At 32.3% G+C, this 25,947-nt stretch overlaps 1 protein-coding gene and 2 long non-coding RNA genes across 4 annotated transcripts; 1 reads left to right on the top strand and 2 right to left on the bottom strand.

Moving 5' to 3' along the window:
- Positions 1 to 631: 631 nt before the first annotated feature.
- Positions 632 to 23,575, top strand: LOC135122498 (inter-alpha-trypsin inhibitor heavy chain H4-like). 2 transcript variants are annotated; one of them, XM_064046718.1, is made up of 15 exons: positions 632 to 879; positions 16,026 to 16,105; positions 16,153 to 16,392; positions 16,947 to 17,150; positions 17,210 to 17,473; positions 17,663 to 17,950; positions 17,998 to 18,237; positions 18,289 to 18,580; positions 18,638 to 18,928; positions 18,981 to 19,025; positions 22,357 to 22,383; positions 22,630 to 22,719; positions 22,809 to 22,871; positions 22,949 to 23,114; positions 23,174 to 23,575. In XM_064046718.1, exons 3-15 carry the CDS (start codon positions 16,183 to 16,185, stop codon positions 23,223 to 23,225), a joined length of 2,232 nt encoding a protein of 743 aa, XP_063902788.1. In that variant the 5' UTR covers positions 632 to 879; positions 16,026 to 16,105; positions 16,153 to 16,182; the 3' UTR covers positions 23,226 to 23,575. The 2 variants fall into 2 exon arrangements, with proteins under 2 accessions (XP_063902788.1, XP_063902787.1); XM_064046717.1 differs by lacking the exon at positions 632 to 879 and having other exon boundaries at positions 15,395 to 16,105.
- On the bottom strand, positions 5,332 to 6,457 carry LOC135146425 (uncharacterized). The gene is made up of 4 exons (XR_010283817.1): positions 6,413 to 6,457; positions 6,153 to 6,356; positions 5,444 to 5,595; positions 5,332 to 5,387 (listed from the first exon to the last, which is right to left on the bottom strand). It is a non-coding gene; the product is annotated as an uncharacterized LOC135146425 (long non-coding RNA).
- LOC135122499 (uncharacterized) lies at positions 13,349 to 14,989 on the bottom strand. Its single transcript, XR_010279393.1, has 3 exons — positions 14,586 to 14,989; positions 13,614 to 13,903; positions 13,349 to 13,557 (listed from the first exon to the last, which is right to left on the bottom strand). It is a non-coding gene; the product is annotated as an uncharacterized LOC135122499 (long non-coding RNA).
- Positions 23,576 to 25,947: the final 2,372 nt, after the last annotated feature.

Raw genomic sequence — 25,947 nt, 5'->3', positions numbered from 1 at the left:
TTTTTATCTTTAAAGAGAATTTATGAATTGATAATATTTTTTGATATCATAGACACCTTTTCTCTCAAGTTCAGGAACTTTTGTCTAAAATTTGCACGACTGTGAAATTTCTCGAACATTCATTATCAGGTATTTAAAACAGACCTATTTTCATTCCGTATAATGAAATCTATAAAAATACAGAATAAATAGAGGTTCTAAGAAAAGAAAAATAAAAGGAAACGGAAATTAAATTTTCATCTTCAAGACTATATTTTTTTCAGTCTTATCGACTATTATATTTTAAAATGCCAACATTTCTATATAGGTATGATCCCTATTCTTCAGACTGATAATATTCTTTGGCGTAATTATTTTACGCCTTTTTCTTTAACTTATTGACTATTGAACGGAACTGGGTAATTATTTTATACAATATATTTTTTTTAATTTCTTGTGTTTCAGCATGTTCTTTTTTGTAACTACTAGGATGATGAGAAGAGAAATTTAGGTACCTACTTGAAGTGCCTGGCCATATTTTATATTTTCCATATTGAATCATATTTTTATTTGTAAAAATATGGACATATAAAAACTTACATTAGTTTTATCTGTTTATTATTAAAATCGTTATAAATATCGAAAATATTTGAAATAAAACAAAAATATCATCGACACGTCTACAACAAACGATTCTGTAATAGCTGCTATAGTGAATTAGCCACCCTAGACATTATTACATAGAGATGGGAACATCGACATAAAGTAGGTCGATGTTCACATAGTTTCGATCAGGGTTTCGATGTTTAAGCATAGTAGGTGTGTTTTGGTGCAAATTCTTGTTGCTTATATTGCTACTTTATTTGTTCATTAATTGGTGAAGTTTACATTTAGTGGCACGTGAGTTCTCAGGGAATGTGTGTTACCACTTTTTCATTGATTGATCAATATTTTCATAATATCTTATTTAACCTAACCACACAATTCCTTCTTGTTTACTGCGTAGTGGAAATTTCTCACTTTTAAACCCAACCGTGGTCTTCTTGTGTATGTTAGGTTAATCATTCGTGAACGACCCCGCGAATGTGAAGTGTGTCCCAGTCTTTTTTTTTTCCTTATTTACTTCAACCTCCATTTGTACCTTTTTTTTTCTCTCTCGTTACCATATTGAAAAGTCAATCAGTAAACATGCCGTGTCTAAAATGCTAAGGTGATGTGGAAGAGAAAATTAATCCATTTATAAAATGCGACTGTTGTAACCGGCCTATTCATTCTGCCTGTCCTAAACTTTCTGCTCAAGAGCTGAAATGTTCGGGATTAAGATCGTCTTCAAGGCGTATAAAGTACATTTGCTCAATCTGTGAACAAGGAGTGCAACAAATTAATTTCTATGATAGATAACTTGTAGGCCGAAATTGAGCAGTTAAAAAATACTTAATATCAATAACATAATTCCGGTTTTGGGAATTTTTCTGCAGGGCGCTACATTAATATTAATAATAATAATAAATCCTGCTACTGCTAGTAGCAGTTCTACACCGGACAGCTTATTTATCATCGAAACTGAACAAATTTTACATGAATTGTCTGAACGCAAAAGGCGTGAATGTAACATCGTTTTGTATAACGTGAAGGAATGTAATGGCACATCTGAACAAGAACAAAATGTTGCTGATACTGCAGTCATCACCGCAAGTTTGATCCTACTAACACTAACAGAGCACGCCCTATAAAATTTAAAGTATTGACTCCTGATGACGTTCTTACAATAATAAAAAACTTTAAAAACTTAAAATCAGCAGCTAAGTAATCTCAAGAGATCGAACTCCGATGCAAATTAATTCTTATATGTCAGTTAAAAAGGAACTAGACAATCGCATTGCTCAAGGTGCAAAAAATTTAAGGACAGCAGGTCTTCGATTTCTTATAACTTATATTATCAGAATGCTCGTGGTCTTGTGTCCAAATCACATTCCTTTTATGTTAACTGTTGTGACCTATCATTTGACATTATATATAACAATTAGCGAAAGCTGGTTAAATGATTCCGTGTTGTCTGCGGAACTTTTCCCGTCATCTTATAATGTTCGTAATCGTAAATTTTCTCTAGTCGGTAGTTCAAAAGGTGGTGGCGTTTTAGCCGCGTTTTCTAATCGGATTAAATTTACAGTAGTTAACACGAAACATCTTACTGATCTAGTGCCACTAATTGACGTTATTATTTGCAAGTGCTTTACTAGCACTCACAGTTTTTTACTTGTGGTTTTGTATGTTCGGCCAGATATTTCTTCTAATGATTTTGAATTATTTTTCAATGCTCTTGAGGTTGTTTTATTAAATCAACATGTGGTTGTTGTTGGTGATTTCAATGTTCCTCAATTCATCCATATACTGAATAGCAACTGTCCAAAAATTGTAGTTTTAAACCAATTTTCTAATGTTCTTTAGTTGACGCAAATAAATTCCATTAAAAATAGTAACAATGTACTACTAGACTGAGTCTTTGTAGACTCTGATACTGAAACCACAGTTTCCCATTGTACACCATCTTTAGTAGGTACCTGAGCACAAGCATCATCCGACGCTTCTTTTTAATCTTGTGGGTATGAATGATAATTATGCTTTCCGATTTCCGTTGGCGTGTAACATTCGTTATAATTTCCGGCGAACTAATTTTCCTAAACTCTATCATGAGATTTGCAACACTGATTGGTCATTCCTTGAAAATGGAGAAGATGTGAATGTAGTTCTTGCGGAATTTTACTCATGTTTTTTTAATATAATGAATGCATCGGTGCCACTTAATACCATCCGTCCGTTTAAATTTCCTCCATGGACTACTCGTGAGATACAGCAAAATATCAAGCTAAAAGAGTATTACTATGAGGAATTTCAACGCCTAAGATCTATCGTTAAATATCAAATGGATAACTCATATAAGAATTATCTGGACCGAGTTCAGAGTAACATCAAGTCTGATCCATCTTCCTTATGGAGTTTTTTACATACCAAGAATGGCACTTCCAGAATTCCCTGTTCATTATCTGATGATGTGGGAGAAACATTTTCAGATTCTCAGGATACTGTTAATGCTTTTGCTATAACTTTTTCTAATGTTTTTGCACCTAGAAGTAATTGTGTCCCCATGAATCTTCGTCTTACGTCTACAACAATTGTTTATCTATAACCCATGTCACTCCAGAGGATTTGATATCAACTATGGCAAAACTTACAAACAAACGAACGAGCGGTGATGATTTGATTCCCAGTTTTCTTATTCGTGACTACAGGTATATACTAGCGCAACCTCTTTCCGTCATTACAAATTTAGCTCTTAAAACCAGTACGTTTCCGGATCGTTGGAAAATCGCTAGAATAAGTCCAATCTTTAAGAAAGGGGATTCATCGTTATCGACCTATTTCCATCTTGAATAACTTCGCTAAGATTTTCGAACTTGTGTTGTAATAACTTTATCTACAGTAAGTTGTCTTCTGTTATTAGTTCTGGGCAACACGGTTTTAGGACTGGATGATCAGTAGTCTCCAATCTGTCTGATGTTATCTATACAGATCTTATTTCTCATGACATCCTTCTTCACAAACTTAATAATCTTGGATTTTCTTCTTCCTTTCTTAAAGTGATGGAATCATACTTGACTAATCGCGGGAATTATGTATTTTATAGTGGATTTATTTCTTTGCCTTTTTGGTCGACCTCAGGTGTCCCTCAAGGGTCAAATCTTGGCCCTCTCCTTTTTAATTTATATATTAATAATATTCTCGAATCCTTAGAATGTTGCTTTTTAGCTTATGCGGACGATTTAAAAATTTATTCTCAAATTTCAAAGTTATCCGATGCTCCTCATCTACAAGCTCAACTCATCAAAATTGTCGAATGGTGTAATTTAAACTAACTTACAATTAATATTAGCAAATGTTGCTTTATATCTTACTTCCGCACACAGCACTTTTTTGATTTTATATATCAGATTGAAGGAACACCTTTGGAACGTAAAACAACTTTCAAGGATCTTGGTGTCACATTTGACAGCCAACTGACTTTTGATCAACATATCACCATTATTTGTAGCGCAGCGAATAAATTTTTGGGATTTGTAATGCGGATTTCGAAACTATTTAGTAATTTTGATTTAATTAAGACTCTCTTCTTTGTTTATGTACGTAGCAAGCTGGAATATGCATCCTTAATATGGTATCCAATATATATGTGTCAACATATGCTTCTGGATAAAGTACAAAGAAAATTTTCGAAATTTTTGTCATTCAAACTAGATGGGACTTATCCAAATAGAGGAAGAGATACGAGTGACCTTTTACAACGGCATAAGATAACTTCTCTCTCAGTGCGAACAGATCAACATTCTGCTAGTTTTTTGGCTAAACTCATACGCAACAAAACTGACTGTCCTTTGCTGTTTCTGCCGTCCAGCTTAATGTTCCGAGGGTTACATCAAGATATGTAAATACCTTTCGACTCCCTAGCGCTAGAACCTGTTATCACTATGTGTCGTTGTGCTGACAAATATATAGAAAATATATTTTGGTAATTTGAATTTTCTTTAATTTGTTAATTTTATGCTTGTATGTTTATTTTAATTTTTGTTATATTTTAGATTGTCCTGTCATTAGGGCCACCTGTTGGACAATAAAGATATTGTTATTATTATTATTAAGGTTCCCAGTAAACACAGTTACGTCGTAGCGATGTTAATGCCACTTAACTCTGTCTACGATCTTGTTAGCTGTTACATCCCAAACTGCGTACATTTGCTTTCCCTGTGCTATGTAATGTAATCAACAGTGACCCATGCTTGTAACGTACTGGTGACATCCACATTGTTTCAGACTAGAGACGTGCTCGCTGGTACATCATCATAACGTTGTGTTAGTATGTCGCTAGATTCTCTATATTTTGATGTATCTGTTACGTTTTATTTTAAACGCCAATATAACGTACTAAATGGACATAGACGTTACGTATATATCGCAACATCGTAAACATATGACTCTCAGTATATTTTATTAACATGAGTTATGCGATATGAATAGGCATTTCAGAAAGTCTAGTTACCACTTAGGGATATGGATATGGAGAGTAAAATTTAGAGCTTACAGTAAATTATTATTTTATTCAATGTTTGAAAAAAATATAATATGTAATAAGTAATAAAATACAAAAATTAATATAAATTCATAATATAAATAAATAAATATATATATATGATTTCCTAATTCGAAAATAATACAATATAATTTACACTTAAAAAAAGACACAGAAACTATAAACTGTCGTTGTTTTTTCTTTCTTCAAGCGTTGACTAGAATGCCTTAGCCACTCTGAGCAGCGTTGTTCTACTTCTTTTTCTATTGCGGAATGGGTCTTCATTCTAATTTCTTCAAAAATAAAAATTGTAATAATTATATTTATTGCAAAAAAAAATACCTTTCATAATATTTATTGTTTTTGTCCCAGCCATTTTGGAATTTTCCTGCCGAACAAACAAGCTACAGCAAATTCGCTGAATTTTTTTTTTTTAATATACGCCCCACATTGTTCTTTTTCCCATTATCACCTATCTGGGACAATAGCAGTTCCTGAAATAAGAAAAGAAGAAAATATTTTTATGTGTATAAGTATATCGAGTAACTCTGAAATAAGTTCTGAAAATAAAACCACAAGTTCACGAAGTAGAGAAAATTTTAAGTAATTTCTTTTATCTAGTCCTAATTCAGGGGAAAAAATATCAAGATCTACACCTCATTCAGTGCCATTTGTTTTCATCTAAGCAACACACAGCAAAAATAAAGAAAAAATTTAGTCACAATGGAAACTCAATAAATCATTGCCGCATCATTTACATTTAACAAGATGTTCCGTATTTGTTTCTTGAAACTGGAGCAGCAATTAAATGGACAATTAAAGGATTTTTTTCCGAATCTATTTGGAAGTCACCGCGTATGTATAACATACAGGGTGCTTCACTATAAGACTTTTCTGCAACCCACTATGTATGTAACGTGTTAAGCGAAATGTGTCATGTGTAGTAGGTTCCTAAAAAGTGTTATAGTATTACAGGCATCTACCTGTATATAATATCCAAAATTATGTTATATGTAAGTACATATAAATTTATTGTATTTTTTTAACTTACAAAGAAACCTGCTTGTTGTAGTAGGCAGAGATAATCTTCTAATTCCTCAAAATTTGTTTACCTGTGGTCTTGGCAGCATATCTTCTATTACTGTTTTCTTTTTGATTTGTCACATTTGATGACGTTTTCATATTGGAGATTTGTTCACTCGTTTCCTTTAGAATTTCTTTTGTTTCGCAGATATTTTTTGTATTTATTTCAAGTCTAGAGTAAAATTATGTTCATTAGCACCTAGTTCATAAAAAATTGCAGTAACATACCTTTGCAACATGTTATGGCAAAGCGCCTCACTTTCAAAAACAGTCACCGTAAGTTCTTCAAAATCTTCGGGAGTATCTTCAGTGATTAATGGTGGTATTTCCAGCTTATCTGAAAAAACTGTTGTTGTTATTTACGTACAGTTATCAAAAACAACAGAAGCATGTAAAAATTAAAATGATTACTTCATTAGAATTATATTAACTTACCTAGTGTAAATACAACCCACACTGAATGGCACAATTTTCACAAAACTGCATTAAAAATGAAGCGAGTTACGGATTCACAAGAAAGGTTCGGTGGTTGTAAACCAAATGGCCAAATGGAATTCGACAGCTTCACTGTGAGTGTGAAGTGCAATAACCATAAATACGGCAAAAAGGGATCGTCCGACTCATAGACAAACCAAACCAACAAAGGTCCGACTGCACCCCCCAAACATCTGGTGGATAGTAAATGCAGAAGTTGAGCGTTATTTTTTCATTAGATGAAATAAATTTAATAAAATCAAAATTAACCACTCTCTAATTTTTTTGCTACCCATCATCGCTTTATAAACGTCTTTATAAAATCAAAATTCGACGAATGAACTCTTCAAAACCTTGTCCGGTTTCAGGGACAATGGGCAAAGAATTTTTATGGCTTTGTTTGTGTCGTTGGGTCTTCCCTATATTACCCCAGATGTTTAAGGTGACCAGACGTTCCGATTTGATCGGAACTGTACCGATTTCAATACTCTAATTCCGATTTCAAATTGGTACAATAAATGTTCCGATTAAAACATTCGTTCCGTGAATGTTCCGATTTCTATAAATCTGATAAGAATAAAGATAAATCTTCGGATAAATCACTAATTTTCATGAATAGTAATTTTATTTTGTGAAAAATTGGGAACAAAACTTGTATCGATACGGTTGTCAGCACTGTTTTAAATGTCAGCAGATGTCAGTACTGTTAGTATATTACAACTAAAAATTTTCAAAGCAGTTATATATCAGATTACGATGGAAATGGAAACTAATGTTCCGATTTCGGACTTTTGAAATCTGGTCACCTTACAGATGTTCTATTTATAATTTGCCAAGCAGGCACTTACAAAATAACATTTCAAGTGAACAAGTTTACAGAAATAATTCTTAGAAATTATTACAATGAAAAAAACTTGTCTTTGGTGTATTTCTAATAAAGCCGTTGTATTTTTCGCTGTGAATATAATTATTATTAATTAAGTATTACGAACTCACTGACGAAGGTCACTTTTTAAAGAATACGACCACCCACATTCAATTGACCATATAATCTTTAACAATAAATTTCAAATAATACCATAGTGGTTTTTTTAAATTTTGATAAGGTGTTGTAAAACTATTTCTGTTTATGTCTTCATTCCAGATACTGTATTTAGGTGGGCAAAGGATGCCGTACGTGGGATTTTAGGGGCGGAAACGTATACCTGCTTAAATACTGTAAATACAGTGGTGTCGAACGAAGACAAAAACAGAAACATACCCGATGTATTGGTTATTACTTATTAGAAAGCGGATTTTATGAAATTTGCATATCCGTTATTTTTTGCACATAAGTCTTGATATTTAATATGTGAACGAATCATGCTAATCAAAAATTAATACAGCTATAAAAAATTGCATATTTACATATATTTGCCTTCTGCTGCATATTTCACGTAACGGGTGCAATATTTTGCATTTTTATCAATTTTTGTGCTACTTTGAAAAAAAAAATGCCATTCGATCGGCATTTTTCTAGAAAGACGAAATTTCATGAATTATATTGCAAATATTGTCCTGAGCTTCAAATAACTAGGAAAGGTTTGGGTTTTATGGTAGTTTGGAGGAACCACTGGGTGTTAAGCCATCCTTCCAGGTAAATTCGGGTCTTAATTACTTTTGGAAATACCGTTCATTTCAATATTTCTGTTCGTTACTTAAGTGTATTAATGGTATGTTTTATGGTGGTCGAAGGGACGTTACCCTATTATTTTTCATCGTGAGTTTGCATTTAATTATTTAAAGCGATAGAGATGTGTGTCAATATATATATATAACTCAAATTAATTTATGAATTAAACCTTTTCCTAAACTTACTCTTCAATAAGGAACTGTGTTTTGTTGTGCCTGCTCTAATCCGATAAGTATTTTTACATCTGTGGACGCAGTATGCAGTTTTTCTATTTACAAATACATACTTTTGAATCACCGGAAAAATTTTTGTTAGAATATTTCGAAAAATTTTTTTTTTATTTTTGGAGCATATGCAACTGCATATCTCTGCATATATTAAGAATGTTATTGCATCATAAATTTGATGCATGTCATATCATCATATTTCCCAAAATTTTGCTGCATATTTTCCGCTCTCTAGTTATTATACATACACTCTATTACCGACATAAAAAAAGTCTACACTATTTCGTCATATCTGCTGCTTTATTATCAGTTTTCAGTTAGCTACATATTGGATACGAAATTAAGTTAATTTTTTGAATAAATAATAATTTAAAGATCAACCACGAAAATACTCAATTATAATTATACATTATACATTACCAGTTTATTTTAGAGCCCAAGATTACATTGGAAAAATCTAAACTTTTGAAAATTTAATGTTAAACAGATATACCTATAACTGAGTGCGAAAGTCAATACACAAAACTCGATGATCAATTATTGTCTCGTATTCAAATTATTATTTATTTTTCTTACGATCAAAGTGAAGAAATTATTTAATTCATTTTTATTTAAGAACGATATCGCTGACCTTGAAATAGATTAGTTTTTAAATTTCGATTTTTTTGTTTGTGTTGCTTTTGTTGCCGATCAACATATTTTGCATTAGAATTAATAAAATAATGAAATATATCATTTTATTTTTCGAGCTCATTTCAAAATTCTGTATATGTATAATTGTTCCTTTTTGGCAGTGACGCATAGGCAGAGGTTAAAAAATAATGTGTCATTACTAGTCTTAATTCCTATTACCTGTTAGATGGGACATTTTTAAATTCTGATCATAAACTATGTGCATTAAGTCTCTTGTTCTGTTTTATAAAGCGCAGGTCGTTATGGACGTATAAAAATAAAATTATAAATAAATATAATTACAGGAAATATAATATGAAAAAAAAAAAAATTAAGAGCAACTCACTATTGGCGTCATCTCGCTTGTGCAAGATTTAAGACAGGGAAGAAATTTCTTTTTTTAAGACTCAGCATCTTTTGTTATGAATATACTATTTACTTGCAACACAAACGTAAATAATAAATATAAAATAGAGCTATATAATACTCGATATGTATGTTTTTAAATGTTTTTTGCTGTTGCCCTGTCAGAAACGTTAATTTTCGATTTAACATGCCATTTTGTAAAATCAACTGAAAAACACTTTGCATAATTAACTAATAACATTCCGAAGCATGTATATATATATATATATATATATATATATAGACATGTAATCGTCCATTACGAAGCCCACAATGCTATATTCCACAGCTTATACTAAACCCGACACCGACTTACGAAGCCCGAAACCGGGCTTCGTAAAAATCATGTGTATTAAAATTTATTTCTTGCGGTTGGGTTGGTATTGATAAAATATAATATGCTGGAAAGATCCTAGTTGAAGTGGGCTTCGTAAAAATCACGCGTATATCGTCGTAGTTTTTACCGTTAAGTTGGTATTAACAAAAATGTAGAATTAATGCGGGCTCAGTAATGATGCCTTGTATCTGCAAATACACGGGGTATAGTTCACACCATCTTTCTGTAGGGGGCGTCCCAGTTTTATTCTGTATATAAAATATACAGAGTGCAGGGACATGGCGGATTATAAGAACCAACTATTTGCTGCGAATTATGCAAAGCCCTAAATTTGTCAACACTGTTTATGTTTGATTGGGAGCGCTTAGGGAAGAATTACTTTAGTTGCGCTAGGTACCCAATATTGAACTTTGTACATATACCTAACTAAATACCTATGAAGTGAAGTTATTTACCTACATTGATTAAAAACAAAATACCTATTGAATTAGTTATATTTTCTTTAATAAATAAATTATTTAAGGTCTTTTCGGTACTGCACCATTTTTTTTAACTGCCAGTTCTTTGCCGAATTTTATCAGTTGTAAAACTGTGGCAATTCCTTTTTGTTAATTCTTTTAGAAACTTTAGCAGTACATTTTAAAACTACCAATTCTTTTAAGAACCTTTTTCACAAATACGTCAGTATTTTATACTACTGAAACAATTCTTTTATCAATAGGGCAGCTGTTTTTAAAACTGAAACATTTCTTTTCTTTGCTTCAAAACAACATTTTCAGAGTTGTGTACAAACATTTTTTTTTCTCAATTGCAGCAGCTGTTTTCAGCACAAGTTTATGTCCTTCACCACATTTTCCAAAACCAAAGTAAAAACAAATTTTACTATTTTAAAGTGGTTGTAAGTAATTAAACCATTTTTTTTTAGAATTTTAAAGTTAGTCTTTCCAAAACGTTAGCATTTACTTTGATAAATACAAAAAAAATCCATATCCATTTGTTTTTTATTGCAAAAAAGAGTTATGTCAATTTATTCTATATTAGAATAGCTTTGTCAAATGCAGTATGTTTTTTTGTATTGTCTTTTCTTTGTAAAAAGACACTAGCTTTTTCAGAACTATGGGAGCTATACACATTATTTCATTTTTGGAATTAAAATGGTTGCTCTGGAGTTGTAAAAATAAACGCTTAAATGATTCAGACCAACTGATTGTAGTTTTTTATTTTACTGTTTCTCAATAAAAAAACATAGACCGAATAATAATTGCTGTTTTCTCTGAGTAACAAATAGTATATTATTTTATGAGGAGCTAAAACATTATTTTTTCTGGCGAGTTTGTAGGTTTGCCAGACGAACGTAGTGAGTTCAGAAATAACAGACGAGCAAAAAAAAATGTTTAGCTCCGAATAAAATATGCTATTTTTTGTCCAAACGAGCTCCAAATTTGCTTTAAGACCGAATTTGCCCCTGAAAATTACGTTTACGCTTGCGATTTGTTAGTTTGCTGTGGCCATTTGCTGTAACATCATTGTCAATATAAAAAAGATTCCAATTTTTCGCAATTTCTTACGTGTTTTTACGAATATTGGTAAGTATTTCTCTATAATTATAATCATTTTAGATATTACAGCATTATTTTTGTAGCAGGTAGAGGCTAGAAAATGGCAGAAGAAGTAAACAGACCTTTTGAAATTGTTCAGGCTGCAGCAAAAGCTGTAAACAATTTACAATTTACAATTTACAACAAAATCAAGTGCATTATATGAAGCCACATACAGCAAATTTATTAAATGGTGCAAGAAAAAAAACGCTGAAAATTATTCGGAAATTGTTTTATTGCCGTATTTTCGTGAACTCTCCACAAAAAGTGTAAGTTTATTTAAGTTAGTTTAGTTTAGTTATTTTGTATTATTCTTATATTTTTGTTTTTCTGTAATACCATGAGGGTTCTCGTAAATAAACTATTATTATTATTATTATAAAAATTAAATGTTCGTCGTTATGGTCTCAATACTCAATGATACGATCTTTGTTGAACATTAAAGAAGGAGTATACATCAGCAAGTACCTACTTAAAACTGCGTGCGTACCTGAAAAAACAGAGTGAAGGCTATGTTCCGAAAAAGTCGAAGGTGTTCACCAATTTGAAAAGTTCTTGAATGAAGCTTCGGATGACGAATATTTGGCAATAAAGTTTAGTTTTCAGTATTTCGAAATTTCGATATAAGTAAACTAGATAATATTCATGTTTAGGTAATTTTGATGATTGGAAAAGCGGCTGGTTGCCGTTGTGATGAAATGATAAAAATGGGAACCAGCGATGTCCAGGATCTAGGATCTCTGCTTTTGATCAACATTCCTGATTCAAAAACGCATAAGAAACGATCGTTTACAGTAATTGGAGAACCTTACACAAGCATCTGTAGAAAATATGTTTCGCTGAGACTAGAAAATATTCCGGAACGACGTTTTTTCTTAAAATATTGCAAAGGAAAATGTCATCGTGCTGTAATGGGTATTCATAGTACCCAAGAATGCTGCATCTTATCTGAGATTACCGCATTACAGAGTACACAGGACACTGTCTTCGGCGCACTTCAGCTACACTGCTTGTGGATAGTGGAGCCAATCTTACATGCTTAAAAAGACATGGAGGTTGGAAGCCCAGCAGTGTAGCTGACGGCTATATTGAAGACTCTTTAGGGGCCAATTCCAAGTTGGTGGCGCAAGTCACTGGTGCAGCGCAACTTTATAATGCTAACTTGGGTATCAAATGCTGGTTGCTAGGGGTGACGGAATCAACAAACGCAGTTTTGTCGAACTTTCCATTGAAATTTGCACCATGGAGTTGCGGCACCTCTAGTAGGCAGTGCAAGTTGGCGCAATTTATCTAGAAAAATTGCGCTTGTTTATTCCGTCACCCCTAGCAACCAGCATTTGATACCCAAATTAGCATTATAAAGTTGCGCTGCACCAGTGACTTGCGCCACCAACTTGGAATTGGCCCCTCAGCCAACAAGAAAGAAATAGCAACTAAAATTTGATCAACAAAGAGCATTGCAAGTACGTCTGCTATAAAAACCTTCCGAGGAACCTTCCCAGGGATTTTCAATGAATTGTGTCAATACTGTTTGACTATAAGTATAGCTGATGATGTATAGGACTCGGCTTTTTCTAGTGCTTGTAATTTTCAAAATGCAAATATTAGTAACTGTACTTTCAATTTACATTTCAATAAATAATAATTATAATTTGCCAGTTTTTTATTTTAACTCCAGTCATGAGCGGCATTAAAGTATTTTAAAGCCGCTGACCCGTTGCAAAAATCAAATTAGAAACAAAAATCATGAAAATAGGTTTTATTAAATAACTTTTTGTCTAAACACATTGTACACAAAAGTTTTAATGCGCACCCAATCCTTGTTTAATATACGGATTACTTCAAACTGCATATTCAAAAGAAAATCACACCAAAAAAATATGAATGTGATGAACTGCTAGCTAAGCATGCTGATGTTTTTTTTATAACAATTGTCTTTTCAGTTTCTGTCCAACGAACGCGGCCACATGGTTTTATTTTCTTCCCTCCTAAAATTAATACTCCGTAACAACTTATTATGGATCTTAACTGAACAATTAGGCACCTTTTTTAACTGCAGCTTCCATGCTTGAAGGACCTGGTTCAGCATTAAGTTGAGAAGTGCTCTCCGTGCATTCTGCATTTTCCGGCCCAAACTGTGAAATTTCTTCACTTTCAACATTTTCAAAACTAGCTGTATTACGAAAAGAGTCTTCGTCATCAGAATTTAAATACATATCCTTGTCTATTTTTATTTCATCGAGGCTTTTTCCTATAAATTGTCTTCCTCTGCCTTTTTCTAACAACATTAATACTTTGGCCACCTTTGCAGTTTGAAAAATATCTTGGGGTAACCTGTTAAAAAATTGTATTTAGAGTAACTTTTTTAAGCATAAGTTTAAAAACATCATCAACATTTTTACAAGGACACGTGTATGTATAAACTTGGACTGGTGTAGGGTAATACTATCACAAGTAAAAACTCATCATATTTCGCACATTTTAGGTAGAATTTTTTTGGGGAGAACAAATAGATATACTTGGATTAACAATTTACTATGCTTACAATAACTTCAAAATGTCTGCAAGATTTCAAAGCATTTGGTTTTGCAGTCCCTGAATTAATCAATAAAATAAATTGACTCAGTGTCATTAAATTTTTTGAAACATCCCGTATATGGAAATTTAAAAAGTATTAATGGAATAGTACATCACATGTACAGACTCATCATATTTTATACATTTTAGATAGGACTTATTCAGCTAAATTTTGGGGTGACGTCAGCAATTTTTTAGGGGGATGACCAAATAGATTTTGATTAAAAATTTACCATGCTTATCATAACTTTAATACATCTGCAAGATTTCAAAACATTCGGTTTTGCAGATTCCAAATTAAATTGCAAAATGTTGTTTCATAATTTTGATTTTTTTTCTAAAAAATTTAAATTTTTTATTTTCTCTCAAAAAAACACATTAACATGTGATGCAGATTGCTTTTATTATCCCAACTACTTAAATATTGCAAGATACTTACCAATTTCGTTTTGAGTAGCCAAACTAACCAAAAACTTAAAGTGGTCCATGCTAGCACCTCGTACGTGCACTTCGATCACAAGAATTAAAATGATCTCATCAGAAGGCTGAGAAACAATAGCAAAATGGCAACGCAGCATGGTTGCATTTCACATGTGAAATATCTGCATTTTATACAGCCGGGCTTCGCATTTCATGTTGTATATCAATGGCTTCGTTAAAACAGCAAAGTAAGGCTTTTGGTGTATGTAAATAATTTCTACCCCTCTCAAGTTGCCCCCACTAAACATTTTACAATAAAGCGATATATTCGACTTATAGATCGGTATTGCATGTAGAAAGCCCGGGCTTCTGAGAGCCTGCATTACATACCGGGCTTCGTATCATCCGTCATACATGTATATATATATATATTAATCAGATATCTAGTAACTACAGTTAACATTACTTATTGGTTACATAACCGTAGTACTCCATTGTGATGTTACAAGGCTTACCTGCCAACTATATCGCTGCGACACAATAATGAGATATCTAGTAAATGCAGTTAACATTAGGTGTTAGTTACATAACAGGAGTACCACAGTGTGATGTATAAATGCTTATATGCAAGCTATATCGCTGCGACATAATAATGAGATATCTAGTAGATGTAGTCAACATTACGTGTTGGTTACATAGCATGAGTACTCCATTGTGATGTTATATAGCTTACGTTCCAGGTATATCGTTAAGACATAATCATGCGATGTACTTATTGTTCTTTTGTGAGTACGTACCTGTCACGTCAACATCACAACTGTGTTTACTGGGTTATTAATGATAATATTATTACATCATTTTTTGGAATATCTTATTATTTTCAATTATTTGTATATAAAGTTGTTCAGTGTGATTGTTTTTATTTATATACAAATTTTAAAAATCTCTTGGAAGACTGATAACTTTGAAGCAGACCATAGCGTTGCGATGCTTTCCAAGGCGTGGTATTCTAGACTACCAGGCTAGTCTAAATAGATGTATTTGTTGTTACTATAACAATATAATTCACAACTCACTCGAACAACCGAAGATAAATTGATAAATTTGAAAAGGTGGGAAATATAATTCGCCGATACGATTTGTTTTAAGAATATTATCTACCTGCTACTTCAAGGATTAGTATTTTCGTTACTGGTAGGAAGATAAAACGATAAAACGATCTTTACATATTTTAAATATTGAAACAATTTATTATTTAAAAACGATAAACTATGACTTCTTATTTCTGTTAAATCTTATTTTCAATAATTCTAAGTAAATTCAGTGGGGGAACTTAATTAAAATGTATTTAAAACTATAGCAGAGATATGGTTATCGTTTGCAGTTAAAGTTTTAAAATTGTACAACATGAAGTATCGACATTTAATAATTGTGCTATTAATTGTTTTGAGTGAAATAGTGTTTTCTACCGTTAGCGATGACAGTTTCCTAGTAACAAGTACGGAATCAACAAAAGAAGAATCTTCAACAGACTCAAACGTAAGCTCAGTGTTTCAGTGTTTTATTGCTAATTTTAAATTGTATAGAATATTCAAGTTAATCCCCAAATATACTCTATGCAAATAAATGCAAATGTGACCAATCGATATGTGAGAACGCTTATCACAAGCAACGTACGAAATTTGATGAAAAAATCAGAAGAAGCAACATTCTCTGTGATATTGCCTGAAAATGCATTTGTATCAGAATTTGAAATGGAAATTAAAGGAAAGATTTATAAAGCGTATGTAAAAGAAACGGAAGAAGCCAGGAAAATATATAAAGAGGTTTGTACTTAAACATGATTGTTCTCGTTTCACTTAATAATAATAATCTGCAATACTTGTTAAAAAAAATGTAATAGGAAGGTGTGAGTTTATCCTATTTCTTTCCAGTAGTACTAAGCATTATCTAAATCATTGTTCGTTTATAAAAATATATTACCAATTTATTATATGTACTTGAAAAAATTAACACACTGATCTGTTTCAGTTGACAGAAAATTTGATTAATATACCAAATTATGCCGAGGAAGCTATGAAAACAAGATCAAAGACAGCCATGGATTTTTGAAAGTTTGTCTTTGATCTTGCATTTTCAACTCAACTCAGTTATTAGCACTACTTTATTTCAGTGTAGACCTGACCTTAATTAACAAACAAGTATATTCATAAAAGTGGGAGAATATGCTTTGGGTCTTACACCACGAACTATTCGTGTTATTCAATTTATATTCACATATGTATATATCTGCGTTACACGTTTAAAATTTTAACTATTTTTTATTACTAAAAATCTTAGTACCTAGTTACACTCAGTACTCAATTATTTACCTCAACAGGCTGTATCAAGTGGTCAAAGTGCAGCTCACGTTGAATTGAGTGCAAGAGATTCCAAAACATTTACAGTATCAGTAAATATAGAACCAGAAAGTAAAACAATTTTTAGACTTGTTTATGAAGAACTTCTACAGCGTCGGATTGGACAATATGAACTTGTTATAAATGTTCATCCAGGTCAAGTTGTTAAAGATCTTGGAGTTCAGGTAGTGTAAAATTTAAAATCTATTGCTGTAAATGTTAAATTTTGTGTAATTAATTTCAGGTTTACATTAATGAAAGTAGACCTCTCACATATGTAAAAACCCCTTCTTTAAGAACCGGCAATGAAATAAGCAAGAACGATGAAAATTTGAATCCTTCCGCACAGATAGATGTTATTAACAAGAATTCTGCGGTTGTAAAATTTAGTCCTGACATTAACCAACAAAAAACATTCGCTGAAAAGCTCGGTGGTAACAAAGAAAATGGATTAGCTGGTCAATTTATAGTTCAGTATGACGTAGAAAGAGATCCTCGGGGAGGAGAGGTGCGTATTTTTAGTCTACAGATTGTTTTGTTTCAACTGCCAAATAACTTATACTGCCATATAACTTAAGTTATATTTTCTAAATTTTTTAAAGCCATTATTCAAGTTATGTGATAGTTAAAATTATATATTTTACAACTCTACCACTTCATTATGTCTATGCAAGTTATTAAAACTTTTCTTTGAAAGGTCCTAGTTAGAGATGGATATTTTGTACATTTTTTTGCACCTTCGGAACTGGAATCCTTACCAAAACATGTGGTCTTTGTATTAGACCACAGTGGTAGTATGTCGGGAAGAAAAATTGATCAATTAATAGAAGCAATGCAAAACATTTTACCTCAGCTAAAACCAGAAGATTTATTTAACATAATACGTTTTGCTGATGATGCTTCTGTATGGAATTCTGTGGAGAATAAATTTGTTCCTGTAAACATAATTTCACGAGATTATGGATCCCTGGAATCTCATTTGAAAGTACGGTTTTTTAATGTTTAAAACACCATGTTAAAGAATGATTTTAGGATGCCAATTTACCGCAAGCGGCAAAAGCTACTAATAGAAATATAAAAAAAGCCAAAAATGTAATGAAGAACAGATCCCACATGGGTCTTACTAATATAATAGCTGGTTTAGAAATAGGTTTGTTTTTGATCAAAAGAACACAGGAATATACACCCAATAAATATCAGCCAATACTTATATTTTTGACAGATGGTCTACCGAATGTTGGAATGAATTCTGGGGATGAAATTACCAATACAGTAACATAACATTGGAGACATGTTGTTAAAATAGTAAGTGTTACATTTTAGGTAACCAAACTAAATTCAGGTACAACTCGTGCGCCAATTTTCCCTCTTTCTTTTGGTTCTGAGGCGGATAAAAATTTCTTACAAACGTTATCTTCGCAAAATTTAGGATTTTCAAGACATATTTACGAGGCAGCTGACGCTTCCTTACAATTGCAGGATTTTTATAGTACAATTTCGTCACCTTTAATGAGTAATATTACCTTTAAATATGTGCATAGTGCGTCAGATGTGACCAACGTTCGTTACCCAATTTTTTTTAAAGGTTCTGAATTGGTTGTAGCTGGAAAAATAGGTAGATACAGAAAATTTTATATTGTTTTTGATATATTTATTTCATATCTTCTTTTAGGAGAAAATTCCGATCTCTTGCCTCAGGTTTATGGTACCTGTACTACGGGACCTGTAATTTTTAACTCTACTCTTACAGAACCTGTTAGTCCTATAGAAAGACTTTGGGCGTATTTAACCGTGCAACAGATATTGAAAGAAAGAGAAACAGTAGACAACAAAACTGAACTTACAAAGAAAGCACTCGATTTGGCTTTGAAATATTCCTTCGTTACGTCTGTGAGTTCTTTAGTTGTAGTTAAACCAAATCAAACACAGGCAGTTGACAGTGAAACCGCAGGAGCAAAGTCATGTAAGTCATGAAAAAATTACATAAAGCACCAAATGTAACACTTTTATTACAGCATCAGACCCTTTTACCCTGTCATCACCGGGGAGGCCTAGTCACTGTAAGTATTTATTTAAAAATATGTATTTGACATTTATAAAAAAATTGGTCTAAAGAGTTTAGACAGTACTTCCCTCGCTGTCGGAAACGTGACGACTGCATGCTTATTATGTTTTTTTTTTCGCAGTAGATTTCAAAGCATTCGGTTTTGTAGTCCCTGAGTAAATCAATAAAATAAAATTACACATGCATTATTTTCTTTGAGTCATCCGGTATATGCAAATTCAAAAAATATGAATGGGATGATAAATTACAAATACAGACTCATATTTTGTACATTCTAGATAGGATTTATTCGGCAAACTTTTGAGTTGACGTCATCAGTTTGTTGGAGAAGATAACCAAATATATTTTGACTACAAACTTATTATGCTCTTTATAACTTTAAAACATCTGCAAGATTTCAAAACATTCGGTTCTGTAGTTCCTGATTAAATCAGTAAAATACATTTACGCATTCATTATTTTTTTGGGTCACCCTGTATATGCAAATCGAAAAAATATGAACGGAATGATAAATCATAAGAAGAGACTCATCATATTTTGTACATTTTACATAGGATTTATTCAGCAAAATTTTGTGGTGACGTCATAGATTTTTTAGGGAAGATGAGCAAATATATTTTGATCAAAAACTTACCATGCTTAAAATAAAAAAATACTGATGACACTTTCACTTTTTGTCATATACATAATTTCAAATTACTACGATATCATATACAGGGTTAGTCACGAGAGAATTACTTCTGAAAATTATTTTTACGCAACCCAAAATACTAATACCCTGTACCACTTGATATTATCTAAATTTAAAATGAAATTCCTAATCCATGATTGCTTTGACTTTGGCAGTGTCACTTTGACGTTAATTAATTTTTAACTTTTTTTTTCATCGTTGACTCGCTTCTAGAGCCCCATTGGATCGACGACATAGAGTCAGATCAATCTGGGCTATACTGAAGCCGTAAGTGCTCTACCAATGTTGTTCGCCACTAATGTGCATGTGTTAATTCGCCATCTCTGCGTCACCTAGAGCCTCTTAGAAGTGCAAATCTGCAACCTCTGGACTTCTTCGGCCATCCATTTATAAAAAAACCATAGCATCCCGCCAAAATGCCCAACATTTTCAACAGATTAGTAGTTAAATTATTTACTTACCTGTTTGAGTTTGTGTTGTAACCTTTGAATAAAATGCCGTAAAAGGAATTTTTAGAAATAATTTTCTGGTGATTAATCGGTTGCAAAAGATCAAGAGGCACACTGACAAATTTATTAGCGGCGCCGGAGGAGATTTCCGACTGGCTGCGGTACCACTATGGACACTCGCGTAACCTCCTTTTCCACAATTGTCAAAATGAGATTGCCAAACTCATAGCAATCATGGATTAAGCATTTCATTTTAAATTCAGTTAGTATCAAATGGTACATGGTATTCGTATTTTGGGTTGCGTAAAAATAATTTTCAGAAGTAATTCTCTCGTGACTAACCCTGTATAACCGTTCCGGGATTTTTTGCGCTCTACTCGGCCCTCAAAAATAAGAACCTATGATTAAAGTTATCTCATAACGATAAATGATCCTGTCGAATTTAAGTCATTTTTGTATTCTCACATTCCCAGTTCCATGGTGGATTAATGTCATCGCAGCTAGATGTTTAGCGAAGCTACTAACTTATTGCAGTAAATCACTCAAATCCGACGGGTTTAATCTAGACGATATCAATCGCGGCTCGTGACTTTTTGAAATGGGGGGACACAATAATTTGAAGAAGATGTAAAACAGGTTGTTATTACCAATTAATTGACGAAATTGTGTGACGGAAATAAATACAAAAATACATTCAATAAAAGTAAAAAAGTATTTGTCCACTTGCCTTTCTGTCTTCGCTCAAAATTTTACGTTGATGGCATCCAAAAGTTCATTTTCGACAGTTTCATACGTACCTTTAAAAACCGTTGCTTCTTTCAAATGATCTGATAAAGCAGAGTCTAATTCAGCCGTAAAATCAATCAGACCTCGAAATATACCTGGATTTTGTGTCCACGTAAAGCAAGTTCAAAAACTTCACAATATTTTATGCACATTGTCAATCGGCGTAATATATGGCCATTTTTGTCGACCCTTGCGTTATGTGCTCGAATATTATTAATATAAGCGGTGTGTAGTCGTTTCCGAATGTCTATATTATCGAGAAGATTTCCCAATAATATTTATCATACGTGTTACGTCTATGAAAGTCTCACCTCTTTTATTAATAAATCGTCGCTCCCCCCAAAAATTTTTCACTAAAATTTTTGCGTCGTCATCATTTTTATTTAAATCAAACAACTTCATTCGCGCAGCATGAAAATTAAAAGCAATTGAGTTACTGCTTCTGGGCACTATCTATACTGGACCCAATTACAATCAAATATCGCACATGGACGCAAGGTTTCCATGGCAACGGTGTAAACCAAACGTCTAAATCAGCCATGATTCGCTCTCCGGCACTCCGGCTTTTATCAGTACTTCAACATATCATCTATCGAACAAGACACAACATCTTTAGATGTAAATGGATATTAGTTTTGAGACATTTTATACAAGTGGAGAGAGATAAAAAATTAGTTTTGATAATTATGACATAAATTTCCGGATAATTTTTTAAATATTGCAAATTACTATTTTGGTATGTCCAGTGTGTTTGTAGACGTTCTAATTTGGAGGGGTGGGCGTGGAGGGGGCACGTGCCTTTTTGTCCCCCGGCATCAACAGCTATAAAATATTTGCCTCAACACATTAAGTCAGAATTACCAAAGTAATAAAAAGATAGATATCAAAGAGTTGGTAAACTTGTAAACGTTTTGTCAACAGGACTGTTTCTATTAATATAAATACAAAACAAAAGAAAACGAAACGATCTTATTAAGTTTATATTTGCTTCTGACAAAATAACACAACATTATAAGCAAAATATAAGTGTTAAATAATATCACATCTATCTTAAACTTTTAGCTTTGTCTAGATAAACGCCTCGATAAATATTTTGTGTGTTTTCGATGTTGTGGGGATAAACATTTTGTAGCACACCAAATGATCAAAAAGATTCCTAGATATTTGAAATATTAATTTCTTCAAGAATCTTTTGAAATCTTATGTCTATTAAATGATTCTAGAAAATCAGGACCCAAACATCCGTCTAAAAGCTTCAAAATTATGTAAAAGATACATTTTAAAGTGTTATGTTTGTCTAATATGAATTTACAAGTTTATCTTCCCTACTATCATTTAACTGTCATATTTTTTCTTTTTTTAATAATATAAACCATAAGTTCTAAAAACATTTTTTTTAGCTCATCACACCGCTTCAAGACGACGAAGTAAGTACATTAGCATATGTTACATTTTACTAAATTTTAATAATAATCTGCATTGAAACTACCGAAACTTTATCACAAATTTTTATAGATTTATAAAACAAAATTTTTGGTGTTACTGACTGTGTATATAGTTAAGTTAACCTTTATGATTTATTAAATTACCTTGTCGCCGTTGTTAGCACTATGAACTAAAAGAATATTTTTCTAAAAAGTTACAAAAGGTAACAAAGTAACGTCTATATTTAGAACCTCCATCTCATCCACGAAGACGATCTCGCATCGGGCACACCAGGCTTTCCCTATCGACAACTATTGATACATCGTTGACACATAGTGGTAAATAAACGTATACCTTATTTCTATTACATAATGAATTCAGCTGTCACTTCATGTTAAATTTGTGCATATCAATAAAATATTTTTAGAAACCCTTCCGCAATGGCTCGAGGATCTCAAGAAAAATAACCGAAGCATCATAACACCCCAAGGTAAATTTGAGAGCTGCTTCGTTTTTGTTTAAATTTGTCATTTATATTCTATTGTGACTGATTGGTTGTGGACTCAGGTTCATTCCAGTTAGGACAAAAAAGTGTAGTGACGACTCGTCCCAGCTGTCCCTCAACTCCTACGAATACTACTGGTATTTGTACAATTATATTTGATTGCCCGGAAGTGTTTACGCTTCTTACAGACATCAGCGTTTACCTAAAATACTTCTGTCCATTGACTAAGTAAGAAATCTTCTTTGTATAATAATGAAACTATTATCAATATTCACTTTTAATTTTAGATATGCTGGAATGTGTTGCCCAGTGAAGAAAGGAACAACTCCCAGTGCATGATGTAATAATAAAGTCAGTTCTTCTCAAAATTGCTGTTTCAGCAATGTACTCTTAACAAATAATAGACACTTAACTAAATACAATTCATTTAACATTTGACGAATTTAAGAAAATGAAAACCATGTAAAGCAAAAACAATGGGCAATTATAGTGTTCACATTATTTGTCAACTTTTAGTAGATGTGCATATGATTACTTGAAGGAAGATTGCTGTTCCAACTGAACTATTGGATCATAGCATATAGATACCTACTGTACATATAGTTCAAAATAATCGTCTAAAGTTATTTAAACAGAACTTTCCTCGCTGCTAAAGTACAGTCGAACAAATACAGCTTCTTAGAAAATAATACTTACTATTGTATTTTGCTATTTTTATTCACTCTTTTTTGATAACCCTTATAATGAAGAAATGTATGATACTGTATACTATTAAAGTACAGGTAAAGAAGCATGTTATGCAGTGGCATAAATAACTCCTGCACCCCCTGCGCAGTCAGTAAATACACAAATACAGGTACCGACAATGCACGTAATCAACGGGAAAAAATATATTATCAGTACATGTATCGTATCGTAACCCCTAGAAATACATAGTATCGTCATCCATTGTTGTACGAGTGGAGCAAATGCAGTTGGTAACGCAAAAAATTCCTCTGGTTTGGAACCAAATTGTGGCAGCAGAGAGTTAACAGCGCGTAAACCGTTGTTGTCACGTGTCTTGGAGTGGTCTTTTTGTTTAAAGTCAATTAATTGTCAATTAATATAACTAATAATTATTAAATAATATTTTATTTATTAAATTTTATAATTTATTCAAATTAAAAATCCATATTTTGTATATAAACTACAAACTTTAAATCCAACATAAAACCATTTTAAATTTCGCGGTCTGTCAAATGGTGTTAATAATTTTTGTTTTTTATAAGTTTCCCCGAGGTTTGCTCCACGGTGACGATACTATGTGTTTTCTAGGGACTATATATCGTATACCTATACATCCAAATAAAGCGACTATTAAGCACGTACCCAGCTGATTGACCAGAGTAAGCGGCGGTAGATAAACAGTATGATACAATGACACGTATGTCAGTTTGGATAGATGTTGTGTAATACTAAAAAAATAGGGCTAGGCGGTTGAAATTTATGCGCTGCGTATGGACCACTGCAGACCAGTAGCTCGCAACCGATGTTACGCATCGCGAAGAAAATTATGAGAAAACTCAGTTGATGGTTTTAAAATCTATTATTATAATAATAATGTTACTTTTAATAATTTTCAAGTGTCGGTCTCGCTGTAAATTATTAAATATGATGCACAATTGGAAAGCCAGAGTAAGGCCGCACTTCAGACGGGTAGATAGGATGAATAAATTCCGACCGCCCAGCTTTATTTACAAACAACGACGTTGTAAACACTTAGCAATTTGACGTTTCCGGGCCAGGCTACCGTGCGTGATGTTCGACGTCCCGCATGCTGTTGAATGCGCCAAGGTCATCAAAAAAGGTTATGAGTGCAAAAAATTTATTTACAGCACATTATCAACGGGAATACATACATCGGAAGAATGTCACGTAGACATTGTTTGATTTGAATGAGTTTATCGCCCCAAAACAGATGACTAAAACTATTCATAAGCCTGCATTCAACAAAATATTCTGAATGTTATTATTATAATTCTTACCTTATCATTATTTTATTGTTATAAAGACGAGCGTATTCCCACAGTTTCCAGAAAATGGGGTAGCTCGTGCTTAATTTGATCAATAATAAATTGACCGATTCAATAATTTTTTTGAGTCACCTGTTTAAGCAAATCTAAAAAAATATGAATGCAATGATTAAAAGTCTGTTCGTATTTTGCACATTTGTGAAAGAATTTATTCGGCAAAATATTGAGATGCCGTAATCAGTTTCTTGGGGTTGATAAACAGATACATTTTCATTAAAAAGTTACCATGCTTACAATAAACTTCAAAACGTCAAGATTTCAAAGTATTCAGTTTTGCAATTCTTGATTTAATCAATAAAATAAATTGACTCAGTCATTAATTTTTTTCACACACCCTGTATAAGCAAATCTAAAAAATATTTATGCAGTGATAAATCACAATTTAAGAGTCATCATACTTTGCACAATGCACATTTAAGATAGCATTTTTCGAAAACATTTTTGGGGTGGCCTAATCAATTTTTTAGGGGGAGATGAGCAAATATATTTTGATCAAAAATTTACCATGCCTATAATAACTTTAAAACATATCCAAGATTTCAAAGCATTTGGTTTTGTAATTCCTGATTAAATCAGTAAAATAAATTTACACATTCATTATTTTTTTTGAGTCGCCCTATATACGCAAATCCAAAAAATATGAATGCAATGATAAATTACGAATATATACTGATGATATTTTGCACATTTAAGATAGGATTTATTCAGCAAAATTTTGAGATGATGTCATCAATTTTTTAAGGAAGGATGAGGAAATATATTTTGACTAAAAATTTGCCATGCCTATGATAACTATAAAACATCTCCAAAATTTCAAAGCACTCGGTTTTGCAGTTCCTGATTAAATAAATAAAATATATTCACGCGTTCATTAATTTTTTTGAGTTATAAATCCAAATCCAAAAAAAATGAATGGAATGATAAATTACGAGCACAGACTCATCATATTTTCTACACTTTAGATAGGATTTATTCGGCAAACTTTTGAG

This window comes from Zophobas morio, unplaced genomic scaffold, assembly GCF_036711695.1.
Source record: "Zophobas morio isolate AGI-343-1 ecotype UQ-CSIRO unplaced genomic scaffold, CSIRO_AGI_Zmor_V1 ptg000005l, whole genome shotgun sequence".
NCBI classification, from domain to species: Eukaryota; Metazoa; Arthropoda; class Insecta; order Coleoptera; family Tenebrionidae; genus Zophobas; species Zophobas morio.
Note: the sequence above shows the minus strand (reverse complement) of the source record. Positions and strands in the feature narration are given on the sequence as shown.

What these genes read in the sequence shown, in the direction of transcription:
- LOC135122498 (XM_064046717.1), top strand. Translation starts at nt 15,974, where the DNA reads ATGAAGTATCGACATTTAATAATTGTGCTATTAATTGTTTTGAGTGAA. An exon ending in CCCTGGAATCTCATTTGAAA is followed by an intron (nt 17,951 to 17,997) that starts GTACGGTTTTTT and finishes GAATGATTTTAG; the next exon opens with GATGCCAATTTACCGCAAGC. An exon ending in GGTTGTAGCTGGAAAAATAG is followed by an intron (nt 18,581 to 18,637) that starts GTAGATACAGAA and finishes ATCTTCTTTTAG; the next exon opens with GAGAAAATTCCGATCTCTTG.